At 43.5% G+C, this 22,132-nt stretch overlaps 1 protein-coding gene across 4 annotated transcripts in view; it reads left to right on the top strand.

The window, feature by feature from the left end:
* The window catches only part of IGF2BP2 (insulin like growth factor 2 mRNA binding protein 2), a 158,279-nt gene that overhangs the window by 124,145 nt on the left and 12,002 nt on the right, over positions 1–22,132 (top strand). For 2 of the 4 annotated variants that reach the window (XM_057740066.1, XM_057740065.1), the window contains exons 8-12: positions 5,098–5,220; positions 5,551–5,686; positions 8,049–8,177; positions 19,288–19,356; positions 20,181–20,297. In XM_057740066.1, the coding sequence (XP_057596049.1) occupies positions 5,098–5,220; positions 5,551–5,686; positions 8,049–8,177; positions 19,288–19,356; positions 20,181–20,297 (574 nt within the window). The remainder of the gene's footprint in view (positions 1–5,097; positions 5,221–5,550; positions 5,687–8,048; positions 8,178–19,287; positions 19,357–20,180; positions 20,298–22,132) is intronic. The other 2 variants (XM_057740068.1, XM_057740067.1) reach the window with 1 other exon arrangement.

Below are 22,132 nucleotides of genomic sequence, written 5' to 3'. Positions count from 1 at the left end.
ACCTCCATACTGTTTTCCATAACAGTTGCACCACTTTACAATCCCACCAACCTTTCACAAGAGTACAAATATCCTCCACATCCTAATCAACACTTGTTATTTTCTGTTATTTTGATAGTAGCAAACTAATGAATTTAAGGTACTATTTGTATTCACAATATCTCATTGTGGTTTTTATTTGAATTTCTCAGATGATTAAAGATGTGGAGCATCTTTTCACATGTTTGATGGTATTTGTGTATCATCTTTGGAGAAATGTCTATTTAGATCCTTTGCACATTTTTTTAATGGGTTATTTGATTTTATTTATTGTTGAGTTGTAGGAGTTCTTTGTATATCCTGGATATTAATCCCTTAACTGATATATGATTTGCAGGTATTTACTCCCATTTCATAGGTTGTTCTGTTGAGTATGTGCTTTGATGCACAAAAGTTTTTAGGTTTGGTGTAGTCCCATTTGTTAATTTTGCTTTTGTTGACTGTGTTGTGGTGTCATATCCAAGAAACCATAGCCAAGTCCAGTATTGTGAAGCCTTGCCCCTTTGTTTTCTTCTAGGAAAATTGTACTTTTAGGTTTTACATTTAGGTCTTTAATCTATTTTGAGTTAATTTTTGTATATGAAATAAGTGTCTAGCAGTATTCTTTTGCAAGTAAGTATCCAGTTTTCCAAAGACCGTTTTTGAAGACACTGTCCTCTTCCCGTGGTATAGCCTTGGCACCTTTGTTGATGATCATTTCACCATATATGCAAGGATTTATTTCTGGGATCTCTATTCTTTCCCATTGGTTTATTTTTCTGTCTTGACACCAGTACCGTATTGGTTTGATTACCATAGCTTTGCAATATGTTTTGAAATCAGGAAATGTCAGTTCTTTTTCAAAATTGTTTTGACTATTCAGGGTCCCTTGAGATTCCATATGAATTTTAGAATGAATTTTTCTGTTTCTGCAAAAGTTGCCATTGGGATTTTGATAGAGATTACATCAAATCTGTGGATTGCTTTGGGTAGTATGGACATCTAAACAACCTTAGATTTTCCAATCCATGAATCCAGGATGTCTTTCCATTGATTTCTATCTTCTCTACTTTTTTTCAGCAGTGTTTTATAGTTTTCAGTGTATAAGTCTTTTACTTCTTTGGTTAGGTTTATTTCTCAATATTTTATTCTTTATGATGCTATTATAAATGGAATTATTTTCTTAATTTCCTTTTCATATTGTTCATTGTTAGTGTATAGAAACACAACTGTTCTTTGTGTGTTGATTTTATATCCTACAGTGTTACTGAATTAGTTTATTAGTTCCAAAAGTTTTTTGTGGAATCTGTAAGGTTTTCTACATATAAGATCATATCATCTGTGAGCAGAGATAATTTTATCTCTTCCTTTCCAATTTAGGTGTCTTTTATTTCTTTTCCTTAGCTGATTGCTCTGGCTAGGACTTCTAATAGTATGTTAAATAGAAATAGTGCAGGCATCTTTGTCTTCTTCCTGATCTTAGAGGAAAAGCTTTCAGTCTTTCACCATTAAACATGATGTTCACTGTGGGCTTTTCACAAATGGCCATTATTATATTGAGGTAGTTTCCTTCTGTTCCTAAATTGTTGGGTGTTTTTAATCATGAAAAGTTGTTAAATTTTGTCAAATGCTTTTTCTGTATCAATTGAGATGATCATGTGAGTTTTGTCCTTTATTTGGTTAATGTGGTGTATTAATTTTCACGTGTTGAACCATCTTTTCATTTCAGCTTAAAGGACTGCCTTTAGCATTTCTTGTAGAGCTGGTTTGATAGTAATGAACTCCTTCAGTTTTTGTTTATCTGGAAAAGTCTTATAATTTCCTCATCATTTTCAAGGATAGTTGGCTAGATACAGTCTTCTTGGCTGATAGTTTTTTTCTTTCAGTGCTTTGACTATGTCATCCCATTCCCTTCTGGCCTGCAAAACTTCTGCCGAGAAATCCACCTATAATCTTATGGAGACTTCCTCATATGTTACTATTCACTCTTCTCTTGCTGCTTTCAAGACTTTCTCTTTGACTGTAGACACTTGGGTTATAATGTATCTCAATGTGATGCTCTTTTGGTTTATCCCAGTTGAATGTTCTTGGAGTTTCTTGAATCTGTATGTCCATTTCTTTTCTCAGATTTAGAAAGTTTTCTGCCTATTTTCTTTGAATAAGCTTTCTGCCCCATCTTTTTCTTCTCCTTCTGGGATTCCAATGAAGTGTATATGGATCCATAAGTCCCTTAGCCTTTCTCCACTTTTTAAGAAATCTTTTTTCCTTTTTTGTCCTCTCATTTGATGATTTCACATGAGTGATCTTCAAGTCTGCCAAGTCTGTCTTCTGCCTGATCATGTCTGCTTTTGAACCCCTTTAATGAATACTTCAGTTCTTATATTGTATTTTTCAGCTCTATTATTTCTGTTACGTTGGGGTTTTTTTAAGCTCTTTATTGGAGTATAATTGCTTTACACTGTTGTGCCAGTTTCTACTATACAGCAAAGTGAATCAGCTGTATTTATACATATATCCCCATATCCCCTCCCTCCCGTGACTCTTCCCACCCTCCCTATCTCACCCCTCTGTGTCATCACCAATCATCAAGTTGATCTCCCTGTGTTATGCAGCAGCTTCCCACTCGCTATCTATTTTACATTTGGTAGTGTATATATAGCAGTGCTACTCTCTCACTTCATCCCAGCTTCCCCTTCGTACCCCACCCCTGTTAGGTTGTTTTTTAATAGTTTCTTTCTTTGCTGATATTCTCACTTTGTTCATGCATCATCTTCCTGAATTCAGTTAATTGTATGTGTTCTCCTTCAGGTCACTGAGTATCTTTATGATCATTATTTAAAAGTCTTTTCAGATAGCTCATAGAGCTGCATTTCTTTAGGGTCGGTTTCTGGAGTTTTATTTTGACCCTTTGATTAGGCCATGTTTCCATTTATTTGTATGCCTTATAATTTTGTGCTGGGATTTGGGCATTTGAAAAACAACCACCTCTCACAGTCTTTGCATACTGGCTTTGTTCAGGAGAAAACCTTCACTAATCAGCCTGGCTGGAGGTTCTAGGACCTCTCAAACCATTTCTGATCTCTTTCACCCTCTGACTTCTGACTGTGAAACTGCAGCTCTAACATACTGTTCATCTCTGTTTTCAGCAGCTTCCAGATACTGGCACCAGGCTTGTCAGCTCTAAGTCATGCAAGACAGAAACCAATCCCTCTGGCAGCCTCCAGGCAAGCCAGAGTGGTGGACTCATGGTCCAGTCTTCTGTTTCTGTCCGAAGGGAGAGGCCCTGATATGGAGGATTTCCTTCCAGTTTCCCCTTGCTATACTGTGTAGGGGAAGGAGCGTGAAGGGCATGCCAAATGCCACAAAATTTCCTACCCCTTTTACTTGAATCCCTTTTTGGTTTTATAAAAGCCTGGGTGCTATAGCTTTTCACCTGATCTCTAGAGTTCTCAGAGAGATAGTCTAGCTTATCTTTTGTTGTCAACTTGGTGTCTCTTTGGGGGCAGGAGAGCCTGTCATAATCCCTTGTGCCTTTTTTTAAGAGCAAGGAAAACCTTCCTAAAGCCACCCAGCAGACTTGTACCTAATTGGCCAGATCTCTCTCATGGACCCACTTCCAACCAGTCACAACAAGGGAGTATAATTACCATGATTTGGCTTGTGTTAATCAGAATTCACATGGAGAATTGAATGGTACAGATGAACCTACTTCCAGGTTAGGAATAGAGACACAAATGTAGAGAACGGACATGTGGACGCAGGGGGGACAAATTGGGAGATTAGGATTGACATATATACACTACCATGTGTAAAATAGATAGCAAGTCAGAACCTGCTAAAAAGCACAGGAAGCTCAGCTCAGGGCTCTGTGATCACCTATATGGGTAGGACGGGGGGTGGTGGTGGGAGAGAGGTCCAAGAGGGAAGGGGATATATGTGTACATACAGCTGATTCACTTCATGGTACAGCAGAAACTAACACAACATTGTAAAGCAATTATATGCCAATTGAAAAGACATTTTTTTAAAAGATGTACACTAAAAAAAAAAAAAATCGTCCCAACAACTCTGAGAGGTGGGTTTGTATTGTCTGCGTTGGAGAGAGGGAAGCTCAAAGAAGTCAAATAACTTTCCCAGGTTTTCCAGGGCCAGAAATAGTCTGACTCCAAGGACCATGGTCCTTCCGCTGAAGCAGACTGTTCAGTGCTTACAGACCCCACTTTAAAGAGTTGCTGTAGGGCTTCCTAGGTGGTGCAGTGGTTAAGAATCCGCCTGCCAATGCAGGGGACACGGGTTCAATCCCTGCTCCAGGAAGATCCCACATGCCACGGAGCAACTAAGCCTGTGTGCCACAACTACTGAGCCTGCGCTTTAGAGCCCGTGAACCACAACTATTGAGCCCATGTGCCACAACTGCTGAAGCCCGAGGGCCTAGAGCCTGTGTCCTGCCACAAGAGAAGCCATGGCAGTGAGCCCGCGCACCACAATGAAGCGTAGCCCCTGCTCACCGCAACTAGAGAAAGCCCGCATGCAGCAAAAAAGACGCAACACAGCCAATAAATAAATGTTTATTTTTAAAAAAAGAGTTGCTGTAAACCTATAAGTTATGTATTTGTTGAAGACACTATCTGCTATAACATGTCTTTCTTTCCCTTGCAAAGGGAATCTCATGTGGTAGACAACCAGTCAGCTCCCAATGCTACCTAGCCATCCCAGGGCAAAACTGTGATGATTTGTAACAAAGTAGATTTAAGAAAAATACAAATGATACCCAACTCAAGCACTCAAGAAGGAAACTGTATATACATTGTTCATGTTAATTAATAGTATTTTGAATCATTTTTTCACTAAAGCTTCTACTGTAACAGAGCATTAAAACTTATTCACGAAGTTAAAAAAAAAAATCCGAATTCACACACCGGAGTTAGTGAAGGACCCAGTAACTCATAAAGCGCATGGACACTTGGTACCTGAACAAAAATGACTTCTATTTTTTTTCTAAGAAAAAAGGAGTAATAGCTCCTGGGAGGCAGCCATTGTGTTCACCTTAAATGTTAAATTGTTGCTTGTTTCTTTTAGAGCTGAAGAGATTCCTCTGAAGATCTTGGCCCACAATGGCTTGGTTGGAAGACTGATTGGGAAAGAAGGCAGAAATTTGAAGAAAATTGAACATGAGACAGGGACCAAGATAACGATCTCATCGTAAGCCACTGGTTCAGATTAATTGTGCCCAGTAATGGAGAATTTGAGCAGTTTGATTATGTCCAACTCATTCATCTGCTTTTCCTTAAACTGGGAATGTAATCATGAGTGATAGGCTTAGGTTCAGCACCATCAAAACAAATACATACATAGTCACCAGCCACACGCTCTGCTGTGTGAGGTAGGGTGGCAGACACGCTGGGCCACAGCCCGTGGCGAGGGAATCCCGTCTTCTTCCCACTTCCTCCACCAAGACTTGTTTGTGATCCTTCTGGGATTTTATTTTTCCTTTTGAAAAAAGGAGATTTCTCTCTTTTTCCTGGTGGCCAGCTTGCAGGATTTGAGCATATACAACCCTGAAAGAACCATCACTGTGAAGGGCACAGTTGAGGCCTGTGCCCATGCTGAAGTAGAGATTATGAAGAAGCTGCGTGAGGCCTTTGAAAATGATATGCTGGCCGTGAACGTAAGTGCCTACTGCTTTCTTGTCCACTGGTTTTCACGTGTATCTTCAGGCAGGACCCAAGCCTCTCTGAGAACAGTTGTCATTCAGAATGTGAGAAGCGCCTTAGAGCAGGTATGCAGAGTTATTCCTGTCTTCTTGGGGCAAGGGCATTAGAATACTCAGGAAGCAACCTAGGAAATTACAAAAACTGGACAAAATAGTGTGAGGTCATTAAAATCACAACTTGGAAGATTTTAAAATGAGAAATTGCCTATGATATGTTGTTAACTAAGAAAAGAATATATGAAAGTATATGTAACTAGGGTTATAATTATGTAAAATGATATGGGTCAAAATGACTGGAAGGCCACATATAAAAATCAAAATAGCCGGTATGTTGGCAAAGTGGAATTTTTCCCCCTACTTTCCAGTTTTAAAAATACATACTTTAAAAATAACTTTTGATTTTCATCTCTCACTTACTGATCTATTCTTTTAGATTGCCCAGTCAATGTTGTCATCCACCTCAGCTCTGATGCTCTAGCAGACTGATTGGGGTTTGTTCTTCCTGTTACTACTACTAGTTCCAACGTTTTAATGGGGAGACACCATTCTGAAATTCATTCAGAAGTCTTAAAAATATTTATCCATCAGTCAAAGCATAAACTCAGAGGAGTAAATTTTTTCATTTTTTATGATAATGATTTTTTAACATATACGAAACAGGAAAGGATGCTGTGATAAGCTCTTATATGCCCATAATTCAGCTTCAACAGTTATCAGCTTATGGCCTGTTTTGATTCATCTGAACTTGTATCCACATCCCCACCCCCTTGGATGGCTCTGAGGAAAATCCCAGACTTTATATATAACATTTCACAGAGGAATAAATGTTGATAAAGGATTAGGTAGGTTAAATGCAGCCCCAGCTTCTTCATGGCAGCACTTTCCACAGGACCTTCTTACTCAGGTCAGTACTCTTATCTCCCACCTCACCCCAAATCTCACCTTAGCAGCCCACATCACATGATAATTACAGGACAGGATGAGGAGAAGACTGCAGTGTGACCTTCTCCCCCGTTTGTGTGCATTTGTCTGTGAAAGTATCATCCACTGATCTCATTTTCTTCTTTTGGGATCTTGATATTTTATGATAAAAAGCTCTTTCCGGAAACGTTGCAAAGGGTCTGGGTGCTTCAGACGTCTTCCCCTGAGCACAGGAATCACTTAGATACATTCCTGTCTGTGCCAGTTACCCACTGATGGTGAACAACAGAACTACGAGATCTTACACATGAATGGGATCAAGCTTAAGGACCCTAGGCCTCCTATTCCAGACATTCTGAAAGAAGGCAAGTTACTAGGTGACCCTGGAGCCACAGATAAGAAAAGAGAAAATGTTAGAGATTTGCTTACTGTTTGGGGAGGCAGTGGTAGGACAGGTTGGATACAGGCCAGGGTGGCGGCTGTATCATCCTTCTGCCTCTGAAGGGCAGCCTGTGTGAGCCACCCCCATGTTTAAATGTGAAATAAGCAAGTGAGGTGATCACGAAGCTGGCGACTAAATGGTAAAAAAGCCGAAGTTGCGCCCCATTCTGCGTGTGAATGATGGAGTTCACATAAGTGGTGTCTTAGTGAGGGGTCTGATCTTTCTCTGGATAGAGTTAGGAAAAGCTATTAATCTAATCTGTTTTAAATATATTCATTCAGCAAATATTTATTGAGTACTTACTATGTACCAGGCACTGAGCTCATAACACTAAATAAGACAGTCTCTGTCCATAAGGAAATTGTGGTCTAAAACGGGGAGAGGCAGCTACACAGGCCACTCAAATACCATGTGATTCATGCTGATGTAAGGAAAGGTGGGCGTGTTAGGAGAGCACAGAAAGGGCACTGGAGCGGAGGGCTTTGGGGTGAGAGAAAGCTTTCTCTAAGAGGGGAATGCCCAAGCTCAGGTGACACCCACATGACAAGTAGGATGTAGCCAGGTGAGGAGGGAGAGAAGCACATTTCTTACAAAGTAGGCAGTGTGTGCGGGGGTCCAGAGGAGAGAGAGGCGCAGGACTGGGCAGAGTGGAGGTAAAAGGTTAGCAGGAGAGAGGCTGGTGAGGTGGCCTGGGTCTCCAGGAAGAGCCTCACTTGCTGTGTTAAGATGTGTACACACTCTCGAGGCAGCAGAGAAGCTTCGATGGAATGCCACAGATAGGTTGAGGTTCGGAGAGCCCACCCCAGCAGCAGGATGAGGAAGGGGTCCATGGGGCCTGGGGGGAGCTGATTAGGAGACACTGGTGCCACCCAGACAAGAGATGGAGGTTGACCCAGGCAAGCTGGGCCTCTCTGGGCTCCTCCTCTCAAACTTTTTCTCCATTTTTATTCCCAGCAACAAGCCAATCTGATCCCGGGGTTGAACCTCAGCGCACTTGGCATCTTTTCAACAGGACTGTCCATGCTGCCTCCACCAGCAGGGCCCCGAGGAGCTCCCCCCGCTCCCCCCTACCACCCTTTCGCTGTAAGTAGCTCAGCTTTCAGGGGTTTGCTCATCTCCTGCAGGCGGCAGCATTTCTCTGCTGTGTTGAATCAGAGCCAGAGCCTTCATTTGGAGGCCATGCTCATAAAGATTGTAGGATTAATTCAACAGTTCTTAGGACTTCTTCCTAATGGACAGATTAATGTTACTAAACCATCCTCTAAATATGTGCTCTTAACGCAGTATATATCATATCTGGGAAAGAAAGAGACCACTAGCAAATTCATTAGCTAGAAGCTTATTCATTGTAAAAAAGGATTTGTTAGCTCAAATAAGAACCTTCGTGAGTGTTGTTCACTTACTAAAATATTGAGGTACGCAGATGACTCATGTAAAATTCCCACCTATGTCTACATCTCAAATGCAGTCTTTTTTTATTAATAGGCAGTTTTTAAAAGAAAATAACACACAGTGTTTGTTTCTAAACACTTAGCACAATGCCTGGCATTTAGTAGATTCTCAGTAAGTATTTATTGTTTGAATCATAATTAATAACAGCAGAGGAAATGTGAACTTTACGTGCTTTCTGCTTGTTCCCATTCACAAGCATCATTCAAGATCAGCAAATTACCAGATTAGGGCTCAGGATACTTGACAGCTTTTTTTTTTTTTTTCATTCCTAATTCTCCACACATGCTATTTATTTTTTAAGCAAACTGATTTTCTCCCAATGTTTATACTGTTTAAATAGGAAGAATCAGGTTGGAGAACATTAGGTTAACCACTTCTTTTGAAAGGTGGTCTCTGGTGTAGCAGGCTTTGCAATGTCAGAATTCCTAGTAACTCTTTGGGTTATCTGTAGAGAGACAGGATGAACTCACTGTACTATTTTGCCAGCAAAATACAGACATGAATTGGCACCCACGTCCTTAGTCACAAAAACATACTCATTCTGTCATCTTGTTTACATACAGCTCTTCTGAGTCATTTTTAAATGTCTCCATACCATTTCTTTAGTTATATACATTTTCCCTTAAACTAAGGGATAGGGCCCAATATTGAGCTCTGTGTGTGTGTGTTAGAGGGAGCTGGGAATATGGCAGGAGGGAAATGACAGCTGTTACAGTCATGTAGCTGCTCTAAGGAGGGAGAACAGCTATAAGAGGTGCATGTCCCCGTGTCTTTGCTGAGGTTTGAGAATGACCGAGCCCAGTACAGTGAACTGGCATTTAGACACATCTCATTTCTTGGGAGAAAGATTGTACATACTGCTCCACAGAAGATAACTTCAAAAGCCAGGCCACCCTCTCAACCTAAGTAACAGAAATGGTGGGAGAAAAAAGGTATACTACAATAGACCACTTCTAAAATGGATAATCTAAAAGAGAGGTCAGCAGACGACAGCCTGAGGGCCAAATCCAGCCCACCACTTATTTTTGTAAATAAATACTTCTATGAATGTTTATTTACGTACTGTCTGTCTGCTTTCCTGCTGTGGTGGCAGGGTTGAGTAGATGCTGTAGAGACCCTGAGAGATGAAAGCCCAAATACTTACTTGGCTCTTTACAGCAGAATTTGCAGACCCCTGAACTAAAACAAGAAGAGAACTTTTCATATGATAGCAGAATATTTTCTAAACTTGAAAATAGGTTTTGCAAGTTGGAAAGCTTCCTTTACATCTGAGATTTTTTACTAAAACAGTAGAATAATGATTTTATTACTAAAATAGTTCCTGTTCTTTATAAAGTAGATTTTCAAGAAGTTTTGTTCTTTAAGCTAAAGGCCATGTAAGTTCTGATCTTGAGTCCATAGATCAAGATTAGATTCTAATCCAACGCACGCATTTGCCCCAGATCTGCAACCGTACAGCTCCTGCAGACCTCTCTCTCTGACAGCTGCAGGATGCAGGTTGGGTATGGAGGTGGCCATCGCCACCCAGCTGTGCAGGATCTAGAGCCTGTACTGTAGGCCTGAGGGCTTCCTTGGTGGGCCCAGGCCTCCTGAGAAGGACAGGGTAGGATGGGGTGGTGGGGGTACTTCAGATACTTCTATTATTGCTTTCCTGTCACATACGCATTCAGATTTCAAGGAACTAGGGTATTTCTTGGTTGCTTTTATACATCACAAAACTCTAGTGCTTTTGCTCTTAACATCCAAGGGTCAGGAAGTCTGTATACCTCTTTTATAGGTGGCTCACATGCAGGAATTTCTCTCTCAGCTCTGCAGGCTTTTCAGTGCATGTGTGTATGCATGAAAATTACCATTATCATTTTCTGGTTATAAAAGTAATGTGTGCATAGTATTTAAGAAGCAAATAATGCAAGTTTTTTCTTAATCTAGAAATAACCAGTGTTTCTATGTATATGTGTGTAGGTGTATATACAATTTATATATGCATATATATTAAATATATAGGTGGTGTGTGTGTGTGTATTCTAAGTTTTCACTATACAATGGAAATCCTTGTATATATATCCTGGTTCTTTTATCTAGTTCTTTTCTTTTTTTTTTTCTTTTTTGGCTGCATTGAGTCTTTGTTGCTGTGCACGAACTTTTCTCTAGTTGCAGTAAGCAGGGGCTGCTCTTCATTGTGATGGCTTCTCTTGTTGTGGAGCACGGGCTCTAGGCACACGGAGCAGGCTTCAGTAGTTGCAGCATGTGGGCTCAGTAGTTGTGGCACACGGGCTTAGTTGCTTTTCAGCATGTGGGATCTTCCCCAGACCAGGGATCAAACCCATGTCCCTTGCACTGGCAGGTGGATTCTTAACCACTGCACCACCAGGGAAGTCCTGTCCAGGTATTTTCTCAGAATAAATTCCTGGAAACAGAATTGCTGAGCCAAAGACTGTGTGAATTTTATATATAACTATAAAAAATACAAATGTTCATACATGGTACATGAATTTTGATACATAAAGAATGTACTAGTTTTCCTTCTAGCTGGTGTGTAACAGAGAGGTATGTTTTTCTCCTGTGCTCTCACTAGCAATGTAATTATTCCTTGCAACATGATTCTTCATAAGACGCTATTATGAGATTTAACACTTTGGGGCTTATTGGCCATTTTTTTCCCTCTCTAATGAATCGTCTTTTTGTACCCCTTGCCCATCAGTCTATTAAGAGGCAGTATAAATTCTGGAGTTAGGCTGCCTGTGTTTGAATCTTTGCATTATATCACTTTTTTTTTTTTTTTTTTTTTTGGCTGCGTTGGGTCTTTGTTGCTGCGCACAGCGGCTGCTCTTCATTGCAGTGTACTGGCTTCTCGTGGTGGCTTCTCTTGTTGTGGAGCACGGGCTTCAGGAACCCAGGCTTCACTAGTTGTGGCTCGCAGGCTCAGTAGTTGTGGTGCACGGGCTTAGTTGCTCCGCAGAGTGTGGGATCTTGCTAGATCAAGGCTCAAACCTGTGTCCCCTGCATTGGCAGGTGGATTCTTAACCACTTTGCCATCAGGGAAGTCCCTCACTTGTTTTTTTTTTAACAAACTTGGTCAAGTGACTGAACCTCTTTGTGTCTTCATGTCTCTATCTGTAAGATGGGGGTTGTAATCGTACACGTATCATGGGGTTGTTGTGAGGGTAATTAAGTAACTAAAAACCTGCACATAGTAATTGCTGTATAACTCTTAGCTGCTATTGTCGTTTCCCCCATCTTTTTCTTCATAATTTGTAACAGCTAGTTACATGTTAAGGCTGTTAACCATTTGTCATGTTGTAAATGTCTTCCACCAGCTTATCATTTCTCTCTATTTGTGGTGTCTTATGCCATAGTAATTTGGCGGGGAGGGGCTTTTTAATTTAATTTTTTTTCCTTTTTTTTCTTTTTCCTTTTTTTAAATTAATTTTTATTGGAATATAGTTGCTTTACAATGTTCGGTTAGTTTCTGCTGTGTGGCAAAGTGAATCAGTTATACATATACATATATCCACTCTTTTTTTTAAATAAATTTATTTATTTATTTATTTATTGGCTACGTTGGGTCTTCATTGCTGCACACAGGCTTTCTCTAGTTGCGAAGAGCGGGGGCTACTCTTTGATGCGGTGTGCAGGCTTCTCATTGTGGTGGCTTCTCTTCTGGAGCACGGGCTCTAGGCATGCGGGCTTCAGTCGTGGCTCACGGGCACTCGAGCACAGGCTCAGTAGTTGTGGTGCACGGGCTTAGTTGCTCCATGGCATGTGCGATCTTCCTGGACCAGGGATCGAACCCGTGTCCCCTGCATTGGCAGGCGGCTTCTTAACCACTGCATCACCAGGGAAGTCCCTACCCACTCTTTTTTAGATTTCCTTCCCATTTAGGTCACCACAGAGCATTGAGTAGAGTTCCCTGTGGTATAAAATAAAGCAGGTTCTCATTAGGTATCTGTTTTATACATAGCAGTGTATACATGCCAGTCCCTATCTCCCAGTCCATCGCACCTCCCCTTCCGCCTGGTAGGCAAAAGTTTGTTCTCTATGTCTGTGACTCTATTGCTGCTTTGCAGATAAGTTCATCGGTACCATTTTCCTAGATTCCACATAAAAGTGATATTTGCTTTTCTCTTTCTGACTGACTTCACTCTATGACAGTCTCTAGGTCCATCCACATCTCTGCAAATTGTGCCGAAGTAATTTAACGTAGTATTTTTTGAACAAGCGAACTCCTGTGTGAAGTAAATGGTAAATGTTTCCCTTCAGCCTTCCTTCTCTTACCAGATTGCACCCAACAGCCACTCCCCAGAAGTGTAGCACTATTATGTTTTAAAATGTGTTTTACGAGCATATATATAATCATATAATCATTATTCCAAAACATAAATGGAATCGTGCCACATACAGTCAATTACTATGTTTTTTGTTTGTTTTCATTTTTTACTTATTATGGGTATCTTTCCATATTTAGAACTAATTCTCTTTGATGGCCGCATAGTTTTCCATTATATGAAATTTACTATAATTTTTCTACTGAGCATACTATTTTTTGACATTTGGGCTATCTCTAGACTTTCTCTGCTACGAATAGTGTCAAAATGAATACCCTTATACATAAGTGTGTGAGTATATCTAGAAGTAAATTCTAAGACTACAATTATTGCATCAAAGGGGAATGCATTTTAAATTTTCACATTTCCCTTCAACAGAATTTATACAAAAATTTTAAGAATTAACATAAATCAGTGATGTTTTGCTTTATGGACTTCTGGCCTTTGATGTTATGCTAGAAAAGGCCTTCTGCCATCTAAGACTAAAATATTCTCCCAAGTTTTCTTATGGTAATTTTTAGTTGTTGGTTTTGGGGGATCATTGTTTATAATTCATAGGGAATTTATCTTAACTTGTACTTCTTTGAATAGGGATCCAATGTTATTTTTTTCCCAAATAGCCAATTTTCCAAAAGTCACTTATTGAGTAGTGCACCATTTCATCACTCAATTTGAAATGCCAGCTTTGTTCCTCACTTAATTCCCACTGAGTCGTATTCCTGGGCCCTATTCTGTTCCATTCATCTTTTAGTCTACACCACAATTACTATAGTTTTATACTGTCTTTGACAGTTTCAACAGCAGGGTTATTTTTTTCTCAAAGGTTGAACTGGAAAGATGGTCAACTTATATATACTTGGGAAAATTAAGAATATGTAGGAATTTTCTGTTCCTTGAAGATTTGATAGAATTCATCCATAAAAATTCTGGGCCTAGCACCTTTTGTTTGGAGAAAGATTGATGATTTATAACCTTTTCAATTTCTTATAAGTGTTTGACTTGGTTTTGTTGCTTTTTATATTTTCCTATAAAAGTATTCATCTCTCTTTTCATACTTAGTGACACAAAGTTGTACAAAGCAAACTGTTGCCTTTTAAAGCTGCAAACTTGTGAATCTCTCTGTTTTTATTCCTAACAGTGTATATTTATGTTCTTTTTTGTTTATCAAATTTACTAGGGATTTTTCTTTTAATTTTTAAGTAGTTAAGGGTTTCTTTTTTGTTATCGTTTCCTGTATTTTGCACTTAGAGAATGTTATTTGAACATCTCTAATTTTTGTGGTCTTGCTCATGCGTGATTTTGGAAATCATGGGCACTTGGAAAGATGTACCTTCTCTGATGGACTCAGAGTTGTGTTTATGGCTATAACATCAAGCTTTTAATTGGTTGCTCGTATCCTCTATGTAATTATTTTTATCTCTGTGACATTAGATTTTTCAAATTCTTTATTTCTAACAGATTTTTGTTTAATGTGTTTGTATTATATTACTCTAGAAATAATCTGGAATTTTAGTCCAAATTATTAAATTTTCTTTTTTCGTCAATACTCAATCTCATAATCCACATTGTTCGGAATTAACTAAACTTTTACTGGTTTCCTTACTTACCACACATAGTTTCTTGTGTTCCAGATCCTTTTATTTTTTTTGAGTTATTTGTTTTTGTTTCTTTGTTTTTCTGGAGTACTTCCTCAAACAACGGGTTTTTTTTGTTTTTGTTTTTGTTTTTTCAGGAATAGTACGTAAGTAGTATAATTTCTAAGCTTTTCTATATCTGAAAATGCCCCCCCCCCAAAGTGAATGAAAGTTCAAGTGGGCGTCTAGAAATTCTAGGGTCACGGTTCCATTAGAATTTTGAAAGCATTGCTGCTACCAGCCTGATTCTTTCTTTAGTAGGTAACTTTTTTTTTCTTTCGTAAGTTTTTTGCCTTTTGTAGTGTTTTACCTTCACCCTTGGAAATCAGAGATCTGACTCTGAGCCCTTTAATCTGAACATTCAAGTTTTTCATCAGTTCAGGAAAAGCTTCTGCATCTGTAATTAAGTTTAGTATTGCTTCTCTTCCCTTCACTCCATTTCCTCCTTCCGGAGTTTCCACTTTATGGAAAGAGGGAGTCATCTTACTCTGCTTGTCCTGTCCGAGTCCCTCCTTTTTGTCTTGCGTGAGTTAATCTTCTTGTGTGCTGACTGGCTTTTCAGGAGTGTCCATGCTGCTACTTAGATGGCTTCTAATGAGTTTTTACTCCACTAGTCATGCTTTTAATTTCTAAGATTGATCTAGTGCTCTGATTGGCTTTCCTCATAGCAGTCTCCTCCTGTATTAAAGCACTGCCCTCTTGAATCTCACTGAGAAATCAAAGCAGACTTTTTAAAGACGCTCTCCCTCTTTCCTGAGTTAGTTCACTGAGATCGTTTGCTTGCCTTGCTCAGCTTTGCTCCCCTCTTTCATGCTGCTGATTCTGTTTGTGTCCTGTGCTCAAATCTTGGCTCTGCCTCTTGCAAGCTTACCAATTTCTGGTCCCCGTGAGCTCCTGAGATGGTCCTCTGCGAGCACACAGGGGTGGAAGGCAGGGCTGGAAGGAGGCATTGGACACCCTGGGGTCGGATGGTGCATCTTCTGAATCTTGAACAGCTCTGCCCATGACTCTGACCTCACTGACCAAGTCTGCCCCCTTCCCCCACGTCCATATCCCTGGTTCCCCGGGAGAGCACCTGCCGTCTTTGTGACGTCACTCTGTCTTCACACTAAAGCTGTCTGTATATTTGAACATAATTTGTATGCCTGGCCCTTGCCCTCATGACTGCCCTTCCGCACCCCTCTCTCTTCCTGCTCCCTGATTTATGATTCTGAATACCACCTAAATGATGCATCAGGGGGTCACACACAACAGCTTGGAACCGAGGACCCTGCAGTTCTTCCAGGCAAAGCAGGCCCAACTTAAAACGTAACTTCATCCCATTCTAAATAGTCACGAGTGTGTTTGGTACATACCCCTCTGCTGCCCCAGCGTCGTCAGGCATGGGAGAAAAGCCGACGCTGCTTTCCCGCAAACTGCGAATCTGAAATGAACCAGTGGATAATAGTAACACCCCCCCCCACCCTTGCTGCCTCTCTTTTTCGGGGAGCACACCTGGCAGGGGCACCTTCACCATGACCTCGTCCCCCCCATACCCCAAATCATCATCCTTTTGAAACACTCAAAAGTAAAGTGGCTTCTCCCTCATAAAATAGCTGGGAACCCTCCCACTGAGACAGGAAGCCCAATTGCCATTTTAGGGTTGAGGCCCCGGATTGTCACATGGCCACACCCTGCTTTCCCATTAATGAGAAAATGTATTCAAGTCATCAGCAGGTTACTTGTTGATCATTATGACTAAGCACCTTTTCCAGTTGAGGTTGTGAACTCCATTGAAGCATGGGGGTGGAGGGAATGGAAAGTGTGCTCTGATAAGTGATAAATAAGTACTCATTTAACACTCAGTCCTTCAGCCGTGTGGTGCCCGATGATGGGTTCTCCATTCCTGTGCCCTCATTGAGCGCCACGTACTATATCCTTCAGGGGTATCCGTTGTCCTTAGGGTCACATCCGCATCCAAATCGAGGCCCACGGGGCCCTGCATGATCTCACACCGCCTGCCTCCCGTTTGTGGCCTGCTGTTCTCTCAGTTGCGTTCACCATACTGGCTTCTTCTCTGTTTTCTAAACAGGCCAACCCCTTTCCTAGTTCTGCACCTCTCAGAATCCTGCTTAGAATGTGTCTTCCCTAGTGCTTGGCATGGGGCTCCATCTCCTCCCTGGGTCCCAACTCAGAGGCCACCTCCTCTAAGAGCCTTCCCAGACCCCTCCAGCTGAAGTCACCGTCCCACTCCTTGTCTCGGCAGCTACCCTTCCTCATGTTCTCCTGTTCATTTCTTTCACATACTTGTCTGCCTCCCCAGTAGAACCCAAGTTCCGTGGTGGCTGTGACCTTTTCTGTCTTAACAGCTGTGTCCCCAGCACCTAGAGCAGTGCTTTTGCTCAAATGTCTTTTGCATGAATGAGTAAATAAGTGAATGAACTCCCACAACAGTATTGTAAGCAGTAGATATTATTTTAATCCATTTGTGGATGAGGTTCAGAAAAGTTGAATAAATTATTCCAGGTTGTATAGAGCTAGTGATTCAGACTCAAGTCTTCTGGGTCTTCTGACTCCGAAAACCAGCTTATATACACAAAGGCTAATGACAGAGCATCAGCTAGAAACAAGTTCCTGATTGCTGGGTTCAATTGTGTGGAGTTCTTTCTCCACAACAGTTTTCCAGCTGTAACCCATGAATAAAAGGAGGACTGGGGAATTATTTCTTTTTATCCTTTTACAGTCCATTCCCTCCCCTAACCCAAGTGGTAGACCTAAATTTGATAGTGTTTATAAAGTTGGGAGTATTTAAGCCCAGAATGGAGCTACACTTATGGTTTGCCTATTTTGAGGCCAAATCAGAATTCAAAAGAATTATTTCTGCTGAGGGCTGAAGGAAAAGCTCTCCAGGTGAAAGGAAGGCAGAAGCATCCTTTCCCCAAGGTAGAGCTTTGAGCAGAAAAGCTGCAGAAATTCTCCCCCGACCCTCCATGGCCCAGGACAGGAACCTGCACTGAGAAGGGTCTAGAGCCGATGCTCTTTAAGAACGAGGCAGGACCAAGTGAGACAGGACCAAGTGAGACAGACATCTTCACTTAGCTTCCTTTCAGAAGTGGAAGTTGCCAGAACGCCGATCTCATAGCCCCCTCTTGTGGCCATGAGGTATCACTGCAGCCTCTTTCTAAGTCATGGGGGCAGAGGCTTCCATTACATCATGGCCCCTTCCTTTGGCGGAGCTCTATCCCCTGCAGGTGCTGTGGGCACCCAGAGCACCCTTGGAGGAAGTTCCCCACCGTGTTCACATCTCTTTTCCCCCGAAGTCCACTGTCCAAACTCAAAAAAGGGAGTAGTTTCATTTTGTCCCTAATGAGTCCTAAGGCAGTTGTGCTCTGAAACGCAGAACCCAGCTGGATGCGCAGGAGACAGAGGACACCAGATTTGTTCAAGGACCCTCCAATGAAAGCTCGGTCCCCCGACTCCAAGCCTCATCTCGTCTGACCCCTGCTAGGCAGGCCCTTGGGGACTGGTTCCGTGGTGCCCAGAGCTGTCCACCTCCCTTCCTGTAATAGGCATGTCAGCATTTACTTGGCCTTATGTGCAAAGCACAGTGAACTAGACATTGCTGACTCTGCTTAATGTCTTGCCCATAAAATACATAAAAGCAGATGTATTCCTGTCTCGCAGGACTATTGTGAGGATTAAGATAGTTTATGGGGGATTCCCTGGTGGTCCAGTGGTTAGGACCCTGAGCTTCCACTACCGGGGGCACAGGTTCAATCCCTGGTCAAGAAACTAAGGATCCTGCACACCGCGTGGTGTGGCCAAAAATAAAGTAAAAGAATATTTTTTAAGTTTATGAATAAAGTATCTACCACAATGCCTAGGACACAGTAGGTATTCATTAAAAAAGCAGCTACTTTAAAAAGTAATAGCTCTCAGACTTCCCTGGTGGCGCAGTGGTTAAGAATCCGCCTGCCAGTGCAGAGGACATGGGTTCAATTCCTGATCCGGGAAGATCCCACACGCCGCGGAGCAACTAAGCCCGTGCGCCACAACTGCTGAGCCCATGTGCTGCACCTACTAAAGCCCGTGCTCGCCTAGAGCCCGTGCTCCACCATGAGGAGAAGCCACCACAGTAAGAAGCCCGAGCACCACAACAAAGAGTAGCCCCCACTCGCCACAACTAAAGAAAGCCCACGTGCAGCAACGAAGACCCAACATAGCCAAAAATAAATAAAACTTAAAAAAAAAAAAGCAACAGCTCTCGTTTCGTCTACCACATTTGCCTTCCTGTCCCCTGCTTCCCCCCCCACAAATATGTATTTACTCATTCTTTTTCTCTCTTCTCTAAATTTCATTTTTAATTTCTCTATTCTCAATGTCTCCATTCCTTCTGAGATTCTGTGGGCGCTCACTGATCTGACTTCCCAGGAACAGTTTGCCTGTTTGGCATAACTCTTGGATTGGTCCTGACACTCTCTGTTCCTTTAATCCACGGTTTGTAATTCCTCAGAAAATAGAAGCCACTGGCCCTGCCTCTCTGCCTGACGGCAGGTTGCAAAGTGTGTGTGCACAGGCTTCCTCTCCTGGCGGGTTCCTGGGAAGCCTAGAGTGTGACAGCCCAGCCAGTGCTCCGTGAGGGAAGGGAGCAGAGATCTGAGCTGCGGAGGGACAGGTGTGCCTTCAGGACAGCGCAGGCAGTGGCGGTGCAGGGAGCCTGCGTGGCGTGCGGGAATCCTGCCTCCCTGAGTTGCTGAGCAGCCCTGCGGGCCCTGCCGACTAACCGTTTCTCTCCTGCTGCAGACCCACTCTGGATACTTCTCCAGCTTGTACCCCCCTCACCAGTTCGGCCCGTTCCCGCATCATCACTCTGTAAGTGCCCACCGTTCAGCCCCCTCGGCCGCTCGTCCCTTGCCCGTGGCTGGTGCCACACAGCCCCTGGCGGGCTGACCCGTGCGTGCGTACAGTGTGCGTGCCAGGTCCTGTGGTTCCAGGCTGTCCTGGGAGTGACACAGCGCAGGCACCAGCACGCCCGACCACCCGACACGCGAGTGCCCTAGAGGCCCTTCAGCATCTTGCTGGTGCTCACAGATCCCACAGGTGGCTGGGAGCTGGTGCAGAGGGGCAGTCGGCAGGTCAAACTAGGAGGAGGTGTTGGGCTAAAGAACAGACTCTCCAGAGTTCTAACCATCCAGCGAGTGGGCCGTGCCATTGCCACCGGTTCCTACGGCGCCCCGGACAGCCTTGCTCGTGTCTCTCTGGGCCGTCCCCATGCAGCCTGGCCAGGGCAGGGTTAATGACAGTCTCGTTTCGGACCTGAAGCCCCTCCAGTGAAAGTGTCGCTGCTGCCCACAAGGTGGGAGGGCAGCTATCCATCCCCCCGAACAGTGTCTCAGGCCAGGTGTGCTTAATAGTCACCAGTTCCTTGGATGAATATACACATCACACTGGCACTTGACAGAAGGCCCGTGAGCAGACAGCTTGCTGTGTCCAGCAAATTCAGAGCTGCTCAGGAGCAGTCTGCACTCTGGAGGTTGTGTAGTCACTGCAGCCCCTGCTCAGGTTCATGCCTCCAGCCTCCCACCCGCAGCACCCCAGGCCACAGGAGAACCCCACGCAGCATCCAGCCACTGCTCTGTGACGGGACGGGCAGCCCCAGCAGCAGTGATGTCGTCTGTCTTGTCTTGTCCTTCCAGTATCCAGAGCAGGAGATCGTGAATCTTTTCATCCCAACCCAGGCCGTGGGGGCCATCATCGGGAAGAAAGGAGCGCACATTAAACAGCTGGCCAGGTTCGCCGGGGCCTCCATTAAGGTAAAACCGCTCCTGACAGCAGCCCGTATGCCACCCTCTTCCACCCCCATCTCCCACCCCGTGTCCCTTGTCCCTTGTGTTCCTTACACCATCCGCAAAACCCCACAGGACCTGGAAAGCCTGCCTTCAGGACTGTTCCCATGTGCACTCATCTTTACCTCTCTCACTCCTTTTTTGTTCAACTAACAAATGAATTAGGAAAAAATACTAGTAACACAGAAGCCAACCTGGTCCTCTTTGGGCTCCATCGTCCTCCTCGCCTCACGATAAAGGCTGAGTGAGGACTGTCCCAAGTGAAGCGATAATTTATACGCAGCTTCAATGCTTTAATCAGTCTCCACTTCAGAAACCCTTGAACTCTGAAACAAATAGTTTGAATGAAAAACTCTTTGAAAGGCAGTGATGAAGCCACAGATAAACAAAAGCCAGTGACACAACCTGAGATGCAGCACCTGGGATTGAGGAGAGAGGTCAGGAAGGGAGGCCCCTTGATTCCTGTGGTGGCCGCGTGCGCACGTAGCTGCAGTTCCACACCCACATCCTGCCTCCTGGAGCACAACGGGAAGAGTCGTCAGAGAAGCTGAAAAGGAAGGATTATTCAGCCCTGGTCCTACTCCAAGCCCAGCTATCAGCGCTGACTCAATGCCGAGCACGTCCCAAGCCTCGTGAAACGCTTTCGGAAACAGAGTTTCCGTTGTTACGTAAAATAATTTGCTGCCATGGGACAACCCGGAATTCCGAACAAGAAGCCTCGTGACTTGGAGAGAAAGAATGCTTACACTTTCTCATCAAGAAGCGCTGGAATTTCTCCCACAGCAAGTGTGCTGGAGAAGAAACAAAAACAAGACATTCCGAGTAGCGCAGAACAAGGATTGGAGTGAGACCATGAAAGAATTTTATGTCAGTAAATCATCTCCCCTCTCAGGCCTCATTTATCTCACCTGCAAATCACACAGACTGGAGGTGAGCCTGAGGGGGGGGGGTGCAGATGGTGGCGGAGCACCGGGGCCTTTGCACCCAGCGGGCTTGTTGCAGGTGAGACCCCAGCCCAGGTGCTGCCAGGCCGTGCTGGGCCCGTCCTCCGTGTGGGACAGGTAAGGTGTGGGCCACCACAGGGCTGGCTGCACCCCGAGGACGGTTTCTGGTGTCCAGTCCTGGGGTCTGAGGTACAGTGCAAGGGACAGAATGAGACAATTTCAAGTAAAAGGGACTTGAGGGATCATCTCATCACGTCCTCCCGTTTTCCCCTGAGAAAAAGAGGGAACGGGACACAGCCAAGGCACACAGGGGGCAGGACTGGCTCTTAGATAGCAGTTCTGCTGACTTCAGGCTACGGGGCACTTCCAGGGCTAATTGCAGCAAAAACTCTCCACTTACCATTGCCCGTAAGGAATCAGGGCCCAGCGTTTCACTGACATGTCGATGGCCACAAAGCTCAAGAATGTGAGAGCCGGGGTTGGACCAGGCTATCCTATTTTTGGTCCAATGTTTTTCCACCCGAGCAACCTGAGTGCTATACCAGAGTCTTCCAGCAAGCCTTTGGGAACGTAGAGAAGGATCAACCCCTTGGGCTTCTCCCACAGCATCCCCATAGTCCCGCTGTGTCCCAGCAGAGTTGAGTGGTGGTGTGATTTCTGTGATGGGCAAAGACAGCAGGGGACAGAATGAGGAGCAGGAGAGGAGAGGAAACCAGGGAAGCCAGGCATTTGCAAGAGACATTACCTACTTTTCAAAATCAATGTGGTTTCTGCTAGATTTCCTTTATCTTGACGGGTCTCTGACAGTATCTGTCTCTAAAGACATTGATTTCACTAACTCCAGACACCCAGCCCCCA

The sequence above is a fragment of the Hippopotamus amphibius genome, chromosome 6 (assembly GCF_030028045.1).
Source record: "Hippopotamus amphibius kiboko isolate mHipAmp2 chromosome 6, mHipAmp2.hap2, whole genome shotgun sequence".
NCBI lineage: Eukaryota > Metazoa > Chordata > Mammalia > Artiodactyla > Hippopotamidae > Hippopotamus > Hippopotamus amphibius.
Note: the sequence above shows the minus strand (reverse complement) of the source record. Positions and strands in the feature narration are given on the sequence as shown.